This window comes from Thalassophryne amazonica, chromosome 1 (assembly GCF_902500255.1).
Source record: "Thalassophryne amazonica chromosome 1, fThaAma1.1, whole genome shotgun sequence".
Classification (NCBI taxonomy): Eukaryota; Metazoa; Chordata; class Actinopteri; order Batrachoidiformes; family Batrachoididae; genus Thalassophryne; species Thalassophryne amazonica.
Genome location: NC_047103.1, coordinates 108,424,877 through 108,442,378, shown reverse-complemented (window position 1 = coordinate 108,442,378; position 17,502 = coordinate 108,424,877). Strand labels below are relative to the sequence as shown.

General features: G+C 42.3%; 1 protein-coding gene across 2 annotated transcripts in view; it reads left to right on the top strand.

Annotated features, from left to right (window-relative positions):
• The window catches only part of LOC117512964 (BTB/POZ domain-containing protein KCTD7), a 34,760-nt gene extending 19,199 nt beyond the window's left edge, over positions 1 to 15,561 (top strand). The window contains exons 3-4 of one of the 2 annotated variants that reach the window (XM_034173217.1): positions 2,381 to 2,559; positions 14,779 to 15,561. In XM_034173217.1, coding sequence (XP_034029108.1) covers positions 2,381 to 2,559; positions 14,779 to 15,155 — 556 coding nt within the window. In that variant the 3' untranslated portion in view covers positions 15,156 to 15,561. The remainder of the gene's footprint in view (positions 1 to 2,380; positions 2,560 to 14,778) is intronic. The other variant, XM_034173225.1, reaches the window with a different exon arrangement.
• Positions 15,562 to 17,502: the final 1,941 nt, after the last annotated feature.

Here is a 17,502-nt window from a genome sequence, read left to right as displayed (position 1 = left end):
TGGCACCCCCAGGAACTTGGTGCTTTTCACTGATTCCACAGGACTGCCATTAGTTGTTTCCTTTGTTTTGTTGACGTTGAGGTGCAGGTTGTTGATGTCACACCAGTTGATGAGATGGTGTACCTCCTCTTTGTAGGCTGAGTTGTCATCGTTGCTGATGAGGACCACTACTGTTGTGTCATCTGCAAACTTGATGATGTGGTTTGAGTTGTGTCTGGCACAACAGTCATGGGTCATCAGGGTGAACAGCAGAGGGCTCAACACACATCCCTGGGGGACCCCTGTGTTCATGATGGTGGTCTGTGAGGAGTTTTTGCCAACTCTTACTGTCTGTGATCTGTTGGTGAGAAAGTCCAGTAGCCAGTTGCAGAGTGGGGTGCTGATGCCTATAGCACTCAGCTTGTTCACCAGGTGTTGTGGGATGACTGTGTTGAAGACAGAGCTGAAGTCAATGAACAGCATCCGCACGCAGCTATCTTTGTTCTCCAGATGAGCCAGGCTGAGGTGAAATGCTGCTGCTATGGCATCATCAGTGGAGCGCTTGGGACGGTACGCAAACTGGAAATGGGTCAAAAGTGGCGGGTAGGCTGGATGTTATGTGAGCCTTGACCAGCCTTTCAAAGCACTTCATAACAATGGGAGTGAGTGCTATGGGCCTGTAGTCATTCAGGGTTGTTGCTGGAGATTTCTTGGGTAGCGGTATGATGGTGGTGACTTTGAAGCATTCTGGTATGATGGCTTGGCTCAGAGAGATGTTGAAGATATCTGTGAGAACATCTGTGAGTGAGTCAGCACAGTGTCTAAGCACATGCCCAGGTATATTGTCAGGGCCGGCAGCCTTCCTGGGGTTCACCTTTTCAAGGGTCCTCCGCACATCAGCCCGGGTCCAGTTGAAGTGTTGCATTGTCCAAGCAGTGAGGGGCTTTTGGTGGGGTGGTGGTGTTATTTTCTTCAAATCAACTGAAGAAGACATTGAGTGAGTTAAGAAACTCTGTGCTGTCCTCGCAGGGTGGGGGGGGGGTGGGCCTATAGTCAGTTACTGACTGAATGCCTTGCCATAGGCGTCTGGGGTATTTTGTGTCAGTGAAGTGTGATTGGATCTTCTCTCCATAGGCATGCTTGGCTGCTCTCATGCCCCGGCTCAAGTTGGCCCTCGCTGATCTGAGGGCTTCCTTGTCTCCAGACTTGAAAGCAGTGTTCTGAGTTCTCAGGAGCTCATGCACCTCCCTGGTGAACCAGGGTTTGTCGTTTGCCCTTGTGGTGATGTGTTTTATGACAGTCACATCTTTCATGCACTTGGATATGTAGCCTGTCACAGACTCAGTGTATTCCGTTATGTTGACATGCTGGTTGGAAGTGGCGGCCTCTCTGAAAACATTCCATTCTGTGCGATCAAAACAGTCTTGTAGTGCTGAGGTGGCCCCCTCTGGCCAAGTTCTAATCTGTTTCACAGAAGGTTTGCACCTCGTTAGCAGTGGTCTGTAGGCTGGAATGAGCCTGATAGAGAGGTGATCTTAGTTTCCCAGGTGGGGGTGGGGAACAGCTCTGTATGCCTGCTTAACATCAATATACACCTGGTCAAGAATGGTTTCTCCCCTTGTTGCAAAATCCACATGTTTGTGATAGTGAGGGAGTACTGTTTTCAATTTGGCTTGATTGAAATCGCTCATGATTATGTTAGCAGCGTCTGGATTTAAGTCCTGCATCGAGGTCACAGACTGATACAGTGTAGAGAGTGTGTCCTTTGTGTTCGTGCTGGGCGGTAAATACACAGCTGTTATAGCGATGGCTGCAAACTCTCTGGGCAAGTATGTTGGACAGCACTTGACTGTTAAAAATTCTTTGTCCTCAGAACAGTGGCTTGAGATGACTTTAACGTTAGTACACCAGTTGTTGATGAAAATCAACACACCACCACCCCGTGACTTACCGCTGAGAACTTTTCTTCTGTCTGCCCGGAACGATGTTAGACCGTCCACCTGAGTGGCGTTGTCTGGGACAGTGTGGTTAAGCCATGTCTCTGTGAGGATGATGGCGCTGCAGTCCTTCCTTTGTGTAGTTAAATCCAATCTGAGGTAGTCTATTTTTTTTTTAAACTGACTCCTAAGTGCCACATGCTCTTGTGAAGGCCAAAATACTCTGCATTTGTAAGAAAACAGCAGGGGGGGGGGGGGGGGGGGGGGTTGTGTTTGTGTTGAAGTTGTGTGATTTTTATTTTTTGTCTTTGTAACATACATGGTGGTGTTGTTTGTTTTTGTCTTTACTTGTAAGACATGTTGTATTTGTTTCTGAAATATGATGTACTACAAAGACATATTATCTAATACTAAACACACATACTCAAACATTAAAATGGTTCTGATGGAATTTTCATCCACAGGGACATCCTAAATTTTCTTCGAGAAGGCGAGCTTCCTCACAGGGACAGAGTGAGGTCAGTGTACAAAGAAGCTCAGTACTACACCATCGGCCCATTGCTTGATCACCTGGAGGACACTCAGCCACTCACAGGAGAGAAAGTTCGTCAAGCATTCCTGGATCTACTACCCTATTACAAAGGTAACTGGATTTTTTTTTCCATCACATAAGGCAAAGTGTGTTCATGTTCACATATTCTGTTAAAATATTTAAAACTAGGTTGCCTAATTTTGGATAAACTAGCACAAGCAAGTTAAAGTTTTAATTTGAAAACATCCTCTCTCCATTCAGGCCCCCCTTCAAGACCACACTACCAAAACACATTAACACACACTGATGCTTCCTGAAGGATGAGGTATTGAGAGCACTGGGGACCTCGGCTCTCAAGAGGTCCGTGATGCAAGAGGGGCTGTGGTCAACAAAGTGAAAGAGTCTGAGAGAGAGAGAAAAAAAAGTTAATCTGTAAAATAAACCATTAATGCCAGAGTATTTAACAACAGTTACATTCTAAAACACAGATTCCAAAACACAGGATAAGATGTTGATATCCTTGTGCAAGCACGTACAGATAATTGGTGGACTTGTCAGTGAATGGTAGATGGCAGATGTGGAGAATATTTAAGGAAAGTTGAATTTATGGGACACATTATCAGTGGCGCTCCTCTGGCACATGGGGTGTTTCAACCTTTAACATTATACACCCTCAGCAGAGGTGGCCAGCTACAGGCTGATCAGACCTGAGCTTGCGTCCCAAGCCATGAGAGTTGCCTTGTTGTCAGATGGCAGACATCTCCTGGGACTATGCAAGGTAGGGGTGTCCAGTTCCCTGAGTCAGGCCTAATCTGCCCACATACCTCCCGGCTTGTTACTTGGGGGCCTAGCAGGGGTCAGTCCTCTTCAGCCAGAGCCTCTGGCAGAGACAGCATAGAGCAGGGGTGGCCAAGTTCGGTCCTCGAGAGCCACATTCCTGACACTCTTAGTTGTCTCCCTGCTTCAACACAACTGAATCCAATGAAAGACTTGTTAGCAGACTTTTAATGAGCCTTTCATTGGATTCAGGTGTGTTGGAGCAGGGAGACAACTAAGAGTGTCAGGAATGTGGCTCTCGAGGACCGAACTTGGCCAACCCTGACATAGAACCTCTGGCTGCTTCTCTCAGCTGCCTCTGATGCAGTTTGATGGCTTTGGCCCCTGATTCCCAAGACCCTCAGCAGTTTTGTGGTAGATGTTCCCACAAACCCTCTGCATACAACCTCCACTGGATGGATTTCTGTGTTCCAGCCAAGATGTTGTGCTTCAGCAGCTAACTCAGCATATCGCAGATGCTTTTGCTCATATGCCTCATCCATAGAATCCTCCCAGGGTACAGTGAGCTAAATAAACCTTCTTTAGAGAAGGGGGCCAGGGCACCAGATCAAGTCTCAACGTGGTGGTGGCAATCTGTGGAGGAAAAACGAGTTGCTTGCCAATATCCACTAGCAGTTTCCAGTCATGTGCTAAGCACAGCTGTCTTCTCTCTGATGGTGTGGAGTTTGTAGCTGTAGCCCCTTCACGGACAAAGGCGGCTGTCCATGAGGTGTTAGATAATGGTGGTGGTAGGATGCTGATTCTGGTTTGTTTTCTCTCCAGTGTAGATGCAAGGCTCTTTAAAACCTGTTGCGGTGCCAAGTGTACCGCCCTTGGGTGAGACTAGTCTTGCACCCTGTGAGTATGTGCCAGAGGGTTGAGTGCCAACCCACTGGTGGAGATGAGTTGGTGTTGGAAAGATGTCATATGTGGCTCTGATGACAAAGCTCAAAGTCCTTGTTTCCATGCCCCACACATCCTTCTAGCTCAACCTTCTCCTTTTGACACTCTCCCACAGTGTCCACTATCCCTGTTTGCCAAGGGAGACTGCCTAAGCCCATCTTGCTGCCGATAACATGCTGATAACTGCTGGTAATATTCACATTAAATCCTTAGAGGACTGCCTTGCATCAGTGTTTTTGAGTGCAGCATGTCCAACATCTTGCTCCTTTTAAACTCTGATAAGACTGAAATGATGGTTCATGGTCCAGTGAGACATCAGCATCAATTTGACCAGTTAACGCTTGGTCTAGGCTTGTGTGTCATACATCACACTGACAAACTGAGGAACCTTGGGGTAACTTTTGATCCTATGTTGTCCTTTGGCCTCCACATTAGAGATACTACGAGGACTGCTTTCTTCGACAATAAGCGATTGACCTTGACCTTCAGGGTTTGGCCTGAGGTCAAAGGTCTTCTAAATAAGGTCAAGATTGAAATTACAGTAAAACACACACACACACACAGACACACATCTTCAACCACTTAGTCCAATTAAGGGTCGTGGTGGGCTGGAGCCAATCCCAGCAGTCATAGAGCGCGAGGCGGGGTACACCTACGTCAGGACACCAGTCTGTCACAAATTACATTAAAACATGTTGTGTAATACACCAAATTAAAGGGCTCAATGAGAGGATCCAGAATATAGCAAAGCCTTTAAGTTATGACATCATTTGATGATGTCATCATGAAAAAACATGCAAAATTTAGATTTTTAAGGGTTTGACAAAGCTTGTAAATCATCATTGCAAACTCTTGTAAGTTCACATACAGCAGTCCAATGTCGATACAGGTCGTCATTGTAAATGAGAAAGTGTTCTCAATTGACTTACCTGGTAAAACATTGAATAAATAAATAAATAAAAATGTCGATACCTTTCAGCACACAAAAGGACCAAGCTCAAGGCCAAAGGTCAAGGTCACAGGAAGGTCAAACACTAAATTCAGCAAAACAACTTTCCTGGTTGCAGTTTTTGAAATTTTGCCTCCAAATGTGGTATGAAGATAGTGATTGACCTTGCCCTTAAGCCATTACTTGGAAGGTCAAATGTGATATAAATTAGGTCAAATTTCAGATTACAGTAAACCATGACGTTTAATACATCAAATTAAAGCTTGATGAGATGATCCAGAATGTATCAAAAGTTTTAGGTTCTGATGTCATTTGATGATGTCATCACAATACAACCTGCAAAATTTAGGTTTTTGAGGGTGTGACAAAGCGTGTAAATCATCTTTGCCGACTCTTGTTAAATCACATGTAGCAGTCCCACAGATACCTTTCAGCATACAAAAGTATGAAGGTCAAGGTCACAGGAAGGTCAAACACTGAAATCACCAAAAAAGCTTTGTTGGTTGCAATTTGTGCTTTTTTGCCTCCAAATTTGGCATGAATATAGTATATTCCCTTGACATCAGTCCTTCTTCATGGCAGTTCTTCCTCATGTTAGTCTCGCTTTATCTTGATTTTCCCCCACTAAAACCCTAAAGAGCATATGTCTGTGTGTAATATTTACCTTTTTTATATTAAACCGTTATGGTCTTCTAAACCAGTTGATGTATTTTATAACTTAAAAACGGGACTGATGCTAATGCGTTAGCATGTCTATGGCATTTTCAATGTTAAAGTTAGCATTAAGCTGTTCGCATCTCAGAACGTTTGTGTGCATTTGTTTTCTGTATAATAATTAATGGCTCTGTGTTTGTTGTTGTAAAAGAGTCAAATGTATTGCAAATTGTAGTATTTTTTTATTTATTTTTATTTATATATTAATAATAATAATAGCAACAACATCAAAAGTAAAAATAATACAATAACATGCATTTGGAGGGCGGTATGCATTTTCAGAGGCCCGACATCCATGCCCAGTCACCCAAAATGACAGATATTCGCCCAAGTTAGACGAAAAGAACCTGATAAAACAAAACACAACAGAAAAGGTAAAACCAACTAACAATGAACATAAATAAATAAATATAGAAATAAATAACTGTTTCCTGTGAACACCTTGTGACTCAAACCTCAAATTCATCCCTGTTAAGTTTAATGACAATTTGTTTCGGTCAAACCAGATCTGTGTTTTTACACAAGAAAAAAATAAAATGCTGTAAACTGCACATTTGTGTATTTTTTCATGAAAATAACTTATTAAAGATCACTTTAGTCAGGCCTTTAAAATGCTTTTGTGGACTCTTGCTGTAATATGTTGTCAGTAGTTGAGATAGTTGCTGTAGGCATCTAAAAATGCTCATAATCGGGTGAAACCTGATGGAAATCTTTGTGGTTTGTCGGTGATGTATGTATATGCAAAATAAAACAAAACACTACTCCAGGTATGTTTTTGACAATATAACATAACTTTGTTATAAGCTCAAACGTTGATATTGCGTGATAAAGGCCTTTTAATAATAACTCACTTTAAGAAATAATGACAAAACTCACACGTAAGTAAATAACAAAGAAACAATCAACAACTAAAAAAATGATTAATCGATTACTAAAATAATTGTTAGTTGCAGCCTTAGTTTTGTTTTATGAGTGAGAGCATTTTACAGATTAAATGTGAATATGCCAGTTTTGAGTTTCTCAGTGCGCATGCATTTTCAAAACTGGTGACAGTGTTACTTTGTGCACAGCAGAACAACGTTGTCAGTTGCTTTAGGCCCTAATTTTGTATTTTATTGACTGTACAGTAGGGCTGCAACAACGAATCGATAAAATCGATTACGACAGGCGTTGGCAACACATTGCGTCATCGATGCGTTGTGTCTAGCAATTATGGCGCCAGAAGCGACCAGTGCACAGAGCAGATCAGACGCTGTTTCGTAGAACTACACACTTAGAATATGGCAGAAGCAAGTAGACAGAAGAAAGTCAAGACTTCAAAAGTGTGGGAGCACTTTACGTTAACGCAAAGACGCTTGTTAACTGCAACATTTGCAAGTCGGACCTCGCATGGCACGGGAGTACGACGGTAATGATGCAGCATCTCAAACGAAAGCATGTCGGAGTCATCAACGAGGAAGGGGAGAGCTCAGTGTCTGGGCAAGTTAACAAATGTTTATTTTTGTTTAAGCAGTCGGAACGTCTCAGTATGACAGGTCAGGCAGTGATATGAAGCTAGTCAGGACCAGGCTGTCTGCGCATCTCCCAGAGCAGTGAGGCAGAGAGGGAGAGAAAAACAGTAACAGCACCGACAGTTTTTTATTAATGTTGTCAAAGTCCGACCATCGACATTAACGCTTGTCCGATTGTCCAGGACAAGTGTAAAATGTGATCAGACAAGTTGTCTGAAATCGTTGTCCGACCGGACAAGTGGCATTTTTTTTTTTTTTGGGTTTAAAACATTCAAATTCTTCTCGCACAACTATGCCCCCCCCCCCGCAGACAGAGAGCCGAGCAGCGCTGCAGCGGAAAAAACTCCGTCAAAGTCTTCACATAAAACGAGCGCCAGAAATTCATTTATAGGCTTTATTTTACAGTTCAAAGCCTTCATGTTTCCAAAGTTTGCTGAGAGAGAGAATATGTGGGATGAGTCACGTGTGTCATTGTGAAATGACCACATAGTTTACAAGTTATACAGAGAATGTTGCACATATATAATGAGTCAGGCTACAGTTTTTCATTTAGGTTTTATGTTTAACTGGTTATGCTAATTGCTCATTTGCAGCAATAAAAATACCTCTTTTTTCACCATATATTTTATAACATTTATATGCTTCAATGTTGTTTTATGGCAACTCAGCCCTTTGATAAAGCAATGCCATTTGAAATAATTATTTTTGTTCTTTATTATAAACTGTTTTATTCTTTATTATTTTATATTTCAACAGCCAAGGGACATTTGACAATTTGTTGATTTTCAAGTATTTTAAGTTTTCAAATAATGTTCTGTTGTTAAATAAAGTGATGGAAGGAGAGAAAAATTGTTTCCCTGGCACATTTTTAAAAAATTCCCCACTAATCCGATTAATCGTGTCGAAACTGGATGTGTCCAGTGTCCAGACAGCCCGGAAAGGCCGCCCTTGAGGCGCCATCAGGCCTTATCTGGATTTACTATTTACTGGATTAGAACCAATCAAAATACTACAGAAGACAAAGAATTTTTACTTGACAGTTTGAAGTGACTTTTCTTTGTTTCAGAGGACCCCCACACCCCCCATAATCAATACTGTGTTTTTACTTAATAGATTGAAGTGACTTTTATTGGTTTCAGGGGGCTTCGTACTCATTAAAATTCACCAGAATGTACAAAATTTGACTTGCTCTTTTAAAAAATTCCTGGGGGAGCACCCCCAGACCCCCCATAATCAATAATGTGTTTTAACTTCACACTTTGAAGTGACTTTTATTGGTTTCAGAGGGCTTCATACTCATTAAAATTCACCAGAATGTACAAAATTTGACTTGCTCTTTTAAAAAATTTATGGGGGAGATCCCCCAGACCCCCCTAGTTTCAAGTAAGTTTTCTTTGTTTCAGAGGGCTTCATACCCATTAAAATTCACCAGAATATACAAAATTTGACTGAATTCTGAATTCTGACTTTGAATTCTGTGGGAGATCTCCCAGACCCCCATAATCAATACTGTGTTTTTACTTCAGATGAAGTGACTTCAGATTGAAGTGAGTTTTATTTGCGCCAGAGGGCTTCATACCTGTTAAAATTCACCAGAATACACAAAATTTGACTTGGTCTTTAAAAATGTTCTGGGAGGGGGACGCACCCAGAGTTGTTCAGAGTTGGACCTGAAAAGAACAACTCAGTTAACACAGAAAATAATCACGCAGGAGACACTGAATTTCATTTCCTGATCAGAAGAGAGCAAACGAGCGTGACCCCTCACCAACAACAGTCTCGTCTGCTCTGAAGGGCCTCGCCCATGTGCCTCTCCTATTTATTGAATAAAGTTACATACAAGCATATAGGACAAATCAAGAAAAAGACACAGAGTCTGGTCTCACGTTGATATGAAAACTGTTATGGCTTTACGCTTCCAGTCTCCTCGTCCTCCAATAACAACGTTCAGCCCTGAACCAGTGTGCCGGTCACACCACTCTTCCCTCAAGGCTGACCCGTTAATTAAAGATGCACATCTGCGCTTAGCAAAAACATAGCTTTAGCAAAACAGTCTGCACATTCACTAAGCCAAAGATCATCTGTTCACTTTCCTGTGTGAGCAGTTTTAATGATTAATTGAACAGTTGAGTGTATATGATTGCTTTGACAATGAGTGATTAATTAAAAGAGTAATGGTAGGTGAACTCTCACACATGTACTTTATACTTTTAATTTCCACCCCTCTTGCAAATTATTCCAGGCAAAAGCTTTCTTCTGTATGGTACATGGAACAGAAAGCAAAGCAACAAGTAATTTTGTGAGTGGAAACAGTAAGGACCAATAATTCTCTTTACAGTTAAAGTACAAATGTAGGAAGGCAACAGTCTGAGTATTGCTATATATAAATATACCAATGACTGATCTTTCTGGTGGCCAGAGCAGCCCCCTCGAGAGTATAACTGACAGTGGTGGTCAACACTTTGTAATGAACCTCAGAGAAGCACCGTAAACAGTGTCTACTGTTCCAAGACACAGAAGCATTTATATATAAAAGATCTCCATAATCCAGCACAGATTAAAAAAAAAAGTCTGCTTTTTACATTAAAAGAAAAACACAGGTTGTTTCAAAAATAAAAACCCAATTTAAACCTCAGCTTCTTCACAGGTTTCTCCACATGCAGCTTGAAAATGAGAAAGTCATCAATCAAGACACCCCAGTATTTATACGTGTGAACCTCCTCAATTTCATTTCCCTCCAGGGTTGTCACTGAGGGCATCATTTCTGACCACTTCTTAGAGTTAGAAAATAACATAAGCTTACCGTCTTATCTGCATTGAGAACTAGTTTCAGCTGAAATAATGAGTGCTGGACAGCAACAAAGGCTTTCTGCAGGTATTCAACGGCCTGGACAAGAGTTGAACCACAGCAATAAATAACTGTGCCATCGGCAAGAAAATGCAAATTAGCATCTGACACATCAGAGCCCAAAAAGTTTATGAATAGTAAATAAAAGGGGGCCTAATAAACAACCCTGTGGCACCCCCTTGTGGACAGTAACAATTTCAGAACACAGACCATGTTCAATAATAATAACCTTTATTTAACCAGGTAGAATTCCATTGAGATTTAAGCCTCTTTTAGAAGGAAGACCTGGCCAAGAAAGGCTGCAGCACGTCATAGTGGACAGGTTAACATCAACAGGAGAACGATAGTGATAAATAAAATACAACGACTTGGTCATAATAACATTGCACATGGTGTAAAGTATCAGGCAGATTTAGTTTTAGAAACACAGGTATTGCCCAAAAGAATCCCATTCATGATCTCATCAAATAGACTGGAAGGTGTTCGATGAGGTCAGTCTGGACAGTTTCAGTTCAGATTGGAGAATGTTTAAATCAGAGGGAGCTGAAAAACTAAAGGCATTCTTCCTGCTTTAGTGAAGACACGAGGTACACGAAAACATAACATGCCATTGAGAGCTTTTCCTCACAGACAGAGATTTAATATCTTTACAAAATTTCTGTGGCTGTTTAGATTATTAGTGGTGACAGACAAAGATGATGGACTCAGTGATGGCAGTGTAAAAGTTCACCATAATTGTTTGTGGCAGGTTGAACTTCCTCACTGCTGGAGAAAGTACATCATCTGTTTTACTCTCTTGACGTAGCTGATGTTCAGCTCCTACTTGAGGTCCTGGGTGATGGTGATCTCCAGGTAGCAGAAGGCCTCTACAATGGCAGCTGGGTGTCATACTCAGCCCCGGCTCAGGGTTTAGGTTCAGATTTTCGGCTCTATGTCCTCAATGGTTTTCTGGTTTTAGTTTTCATATGTTTATACTTTCTCATGTAAATCTCAGTTTGGTTCTGTTTATTGCTTTTCTTTGTTTTGTACTTTCGTCACTAGTTCACTCTTTGGTTATCATTTATTTTGTAGTTGGTTATTGTATTCTTTCACTCTGGGTCCTTTAAGTTACTTATCCTTTAAGTTATTTATTGCATTATCTGTTTATCAGTTACCTTGTTTTATTTATTGCATTATGTTGTAGTCACCGGGTTTGTTTAGTCTCTGGTTGTGTATTTGTTTTGCCACCTGGTTATTTTTATTTCTTCCTTCAGCCATGATTAGTTTCTATTCTAGTTTTGTTTTTATTCTGATTAATTTTTCTGTTCATGCTTAGTTTGTTCCTGACCATAGTTGTATTGTATTCTCAGTTTTTGCCTCGTCTTATTTGATTGCCCCTGCACCAGCTCTTGTCTTTGTCGCTCACTATGATTCTTTCTGCTCTGTGTTTTTATCCACTCCCGCTCTTGCACCTACTCGCATGTCTTTCTCTTTCGTCACTCCACTCTATTTTCTTTCCTTCACTATCCCCCTTCCAGAGACTTCCACACACCTGCTTCACATCACCTTGATTGGTTTGCTCCTTATTTAAGCCCTCACAGTCCCACAGCTCACTGCCAATTGTTGACTTTGTTCACTCTCTCGCCTTTTGTTTTCGTCCTGTTTGCACTTGTATGTTTTTGACCTTGCTTGTGTACTCCAACCTCCACCTCGCCGTTACCCTGAACTCAGCCTGTTTTTGACTCTGCCTCTGGTTTGCCTGTATTACTCCTCGACACCGCTTGTATGAACTTTGCCTGTTTCTGGACTACGACCCAGCCTGCACCATGCCTGACACCTCTGCCTGTATGTCTGACTTCCCGTGTACCGAATCTACTGCCTGGTTACACGATAAAGCCTTTTGTTCATCTAAACCAGCCATGCCTGAGAGTCTGCACTGGTCTCCTACTAGTCAATGTTTTGTCAAGCCGCCACCAGTCCTGACACTGGGGAGTCACACAGGACTGGGTTCTTTCTGAAGTCAACAACCATCTCCACTGTCTTGAGGGTGTTGAGCTCCAGATTGTTCTGTTTGCACCAAGACACCAGGTGATCGATATCACATCTGTAGGCAGACTCGTCCCCATCAGAGATGAGTCCTATGAGGATTTTAGCCTTCATGAACTTAAGGAGCTTCACAGACTGGTGACTGGAGGTGCAGCTGTTGGTGTACAGGGAGAAGAGTAGAGGAGAAAGAGCGCAGCCTTGGGTGGGATCCGGTGCTGATGGACCGTGTGTTGGAGACGTTGGAGAAGTGAAGTCCACAAACAGAATTCTGCCATAGGTTCCTGGGAGTACAGATGCTGGAGGATGAAGTGGAGGGCCATGCTGACAGCGTCGTCTACAAACCTGTTGGCTCTGTAGGCGAACCTCAGGTGTGGGTCAATGATGGCGTTGAGGTATCTGAGGACAAGGTGCTCGAAGGTCTTCATCACCGCAGAGGTCAGGCTGACGGATCTGCAGTCATTAAGTCCTGAAGTTCTTTGTTTTTAGGGGATGGGGAGGGGGCGATGGTGGAGGCCTTGAAACATGCTGGCACTTGCTATAAAGAGCAGAGTTATACTCCACCTAGACATACGCCAGGAAGTAATGAAATGACGTGGATTAATGTTCTCTTTTTCATATCTTGAATTACCTGATGCACTCCTCTCAAGAAGACCTCAGAGTTGGCTTCCGTCTCATGAACGCATCAGTGTTCCGCTAGTGATCACATTGCAAATGTGATATGTGCTTTTCTTTATTACAATTTGGGTAAATCCCGCACTGACACATGCATCATGGCTCTGAGTTGTAGGGGGGGCACAGACCCTTTGTTCCCCTTTGTTCGCAGACGTCACTGCTGTAGGGAAAAAAATAAAAACCACACACCGTAAAAACCACTGCATTTTATTGAATCCCTCTTATTGAGCGGACAATACAAGTATGAACCGTCTGTTCCTCTGTAGACGACCCATGGCCACAGATGTACAGTCATGGAATGACTTGAATGAAGCAGTGTGTGCTTATCATGTCCACATTTTCTGGCCCTGCGCACATATCCAGCAAGCGGCGCACCAAATGAGAGACACCACATCATGTGGACCAGAACTCAAGTGGGTGATGTGACATTCAGATCAACAGCTGAATGTTCATATGATCAGATGGTCCTTTTCAAATGGAGCAGCCTGCCCATGTGTGCACTGAACAGCCCGTGGCAAAGGCGATATGTTTTATGTATTTCTACGTGAGGACAGCAAGCACATGCCTCACAGCATAGAGTTATGTCATATCCTTCAAAACATGGTACAGGTTCTCCAGCTGTGAGCTCCAGGTCCAGAGATTCCAACAGTAGTGGCTTGTGTGGACACGCCCACATTTTTCGATCATCCCACACAAGTGTCACTCTCCTTTTCTTTCCTCTGTAATGAATTTTTTTGTTATTTGTTGTGTAATTGTGTATGTAGTTATTGTAGAACTTATTCATATACTTGTCCTGGCTGTGGTCTCTGCGTTTGTAATGTAACACGTCGTGTACACTGAGCTGTCATTTCTAGCTGTGATCTGAGGCGCACTGCCCTGCTGTGTGCGCTCAGACGTGGCTGGCCGGCCCCATGTGATCATGTCTGTACATACCTCCCCCCGCATGCCACGTGTTGGGGGGCGAAACACACATACGCCACATGTGTTGTGGGGGGGAGCAACACACACGCACATGTGCGATACACACACACGCCACGTGCTGAGCGTGGAGCCAACGCCACATGTGTGTCGATTGCGGACGTCACATTCGTGGGGCACTTCAGACAGTTTTCACAGCCAGCTCGAAAGTTCTCATCTGCTCTCTGTTTTCATGCTGGCTGTGCGAATGGCACCATGTTTCCTAAGTGCTCCGCGAATGGTGTTGGATGTTCGTGTGTAACACTTCGAATTTGGCAGACACCTGCCGAGAGAGGGATTGAATGGGTACTCACAGCGCACTCTCTGTCTTTCAACTACTGTTGTGTGTGAATGGTGGTAGCGACAGGTCTAAGAGGTGTTAGAGGAGGCTCCGATTTTTCATGAATGGTATGCAGTTCCTCCTCTGTGTGGTAGTCGCCTTCAATCGTATTATGTGTCAAGGGGCCCTTAACAACTGTTACTATCTTTACAATTTAATGTTGACATTTGCGTAATAATGAATGCTGTTGTTACATACACATAAAACCACCAAGTGATGTAGCTGAAATGGAAGTCGATACCAGAGTGTAAAAGTCATCTGGGCACTGAAAGGCAGCGAGAGAGGACATGTGTGTTCAATGCGAGTTAGGCATGTTGTTGATGTTAAGAGAGAACATGCTCTCTGAAGAGCTTCCGGGACGCACCATTCTTCTCTGTAAGTGTTGTCCTGTTGCTCTAATTTATGTTTCACCATCATAGTTTGTGTTTGTGCTGCAGTTTGGTTTGACCTACTTTTTCTGTCATTAAAAGGAAAAAACAATCCACCATCCCTAGAAACAAAAAGCAAACATAGGTCAAATGAAGGCAAAAGCATTTTATTTTCATAATCCTTCTTTATGCGTCTCAGTTAATATCTCTTCCAATTTTCATTTCAGATAACCTGGAACGTATTGTGGAAATCGCTAGACTGAGAGCCACGCAAAAAAAAGCTCGATTTGCCAAGCTGAAGGTCTGTGTGTACAAGGAAGAGACGCCCATCACGCCCTATGAGCGGCCTGTTTTCAACTCTCTTCACTTTGAGCGCTCAGACAGTGAGGCAAAGCTCTTTGAGCACCAATGTGAGGTGGACGTGTCCTTCGGGCCGTGGGAGGCAGTGGCCGATGTCTACGACCTGCTGCACTGCATCGTCAGTGACTTGGCTGAGCGCGGAATCGCCGCGGAGCACCAGTGCATTGGTGTTTGTGACAAGCATCTTATCAACCACTACTACTGCAAGAGGCCCATCTACGAGTTTAAGATCACATGGTGGTGAAGGATTTCCCTTTTTTCGCCTCCTTCCGTGGCTGACCACACATTCAAAGTGACATCTTTCTGAGGGATCAGACTGATTTTTGCCAGAATGGGGAGCGATGTATTTGAAAAACATTGCAGCACTGTATCACTTCCTCCGTTTCCACTTTCATAAGCACTCACACATGCATCTGAAGTTTAGATGTATGGTGTGAGCGCATGTAGCGCACGCTCTCAGTGTGCACTGTTCACCTGTAAGTGCGCAGTATCTTTATTGTCATATATATAGGACAAGTTTTTATAGCAATTGTATTGTTGAGTAATACAGTGGTCCCTCGTTATAATGCGGTTCATCTTTCGCGGCCTCGCAGTTTCGTGGATTTTTTTAGTCCAATTTTGCATGCTTTTTTTTTTACAGCGCATTGTGTTCTTGATATTTTACCCTGATTTTCAAAATATTCTACAAGCTTTAGCTGTAAATACTTGAAATACTTCAACAGTGTTTTCAGTCTTCATGAATTTCATGTAGTTTAATTGTTCTGAGTTGATACATAATTTGGTTTACAATTAAAAGGAAAATCATTCCAGGTCCTACTTTCACGTCGTATTCTGTTATTTCAACTTTATCATTGACGGGTCAAATGAAAGGTTGATTATAGGATCATTTAAATATGCACTAATTTTGAGATTTTTTTTTTCCAGGCTGAAAATATATCATTAGATAAAAAATTAATTTGGATGGCTCACTCCGGCTCCTGGGGGCCTACGCCCAGACCCCTTGCAAATTGTCCTCGGATTTCACAATTTTCATTTCACAGCCCTGATAATAGTATTTGCTATGTACACACTGATTACAAATGGATCAGAAAAGTCTGCAAGTCGTAAAAGAGGAAAATGTTCAGTTTACCTTTGATTTGGAGGTGATGATTGTTGAAAGAAAAGCTTGTTGAGGGTCAAAGTACAACCCCTGGCAATAATTATGGAATCACCAGCCTCGGAGGATGTTCATTCAGTTGTTTAATTTTGTAGAAAAAAAGCAGATCACAGACATGACACAAAACTAAACTCTTTTCAAATGGCAACTTTCTGGCTTTAAGAAACACTATAAGAAATCACGAAAAAAAATTGTGGCAGTCAGTAATGGTTACTTTTTTAGACCCAGCAGAGGGAAAAAAATATGGACTCACTCAATTCTGAGGAATAAATTATGGAATCACCCTGTAAATTTTCATCCCCAAAACTAACACCTGTATCAAATCTGATCTGCTCGTTAGTCTGCATCTAAAAAGGAGTGATCACACCTTGGAGAGCTGTTGCACCAAGTGGACTGACATGAATCATGGCTCCAACACGAGAGATGTCAATTGAAACAAAGGAGAGGATTATCAAACTCTTAAAAGAGGGTAAATCATCACGCAATGTTGCAAAAGATGTTGGTTGTTCAGTCAGCTGTGTCTAAACTCTGGACCAAATACAAACAACATGGGAACGTTGTTAAAGGCAAACATACTGGTAGACCAAGGAAGACATCAAAGCGTCAAGACAGAAAACTTAAAGCAATATGTCTCAAAAATCGAAAATGCACAACAAAACAACTGAGGAACGAATGGGAAGAAACTGGAGTCAATGTCTGTGACCGAACTGTAAGAAACCGCCTAAAGGAAATGGGATTTACATACAGAAAAGCTAAACAAAAGCCACCATTAACACCTAAACAGAAAAAAACAAGGTTACAATGGGCTAAGGAAAAGCAATCGTGGACTGTGGATGACTGGATGAAAGTCATATTCAGTGATGAATCTGCATTGGGCAAGGTGATGATGCTGGAACTTTTGTTTGGTGCCGTTCCAATGAGATTTATAAAGATGACTGCCTGAAGAGAACATGTAAATTTCCACAGTCATTGATGATATGGGGCTGCATGTCAGGTAAAGGCACTGGGGATATGGCTGTCATTACATCATCAATAAATGCACAAGTTTACGTTGATATTTTGGACACTTTTCTTATCCCATCAATGGAAAGGATGTTTGGGGATGATGAAATCATTTTTCAAGATGATAATGCATCTTGCCATAGAGCAAAAACTGTGAAAACATTCCTTGCAAAAAGACACATAGGGTCAATGTCATGGCCTGCAAATAGTCCGGATCTTAATCCAATTGAAAATCTTTGGTGGGAGTTGAAGAAAATGGTCCATGACAAGGCTCCAACCTGCAAAGCTGATCTGGCAACAACAATCAGAGAAAGTTGGAACCAGACTGATGAAGAGTACTGTTTGTCACTCATTAAGTCCATGCCTCAGAGACTGCAAGCTGTTATAAAAGCCAGAGGTGGTGCAACAAAATACTAGTGATGTGTTGGATCGT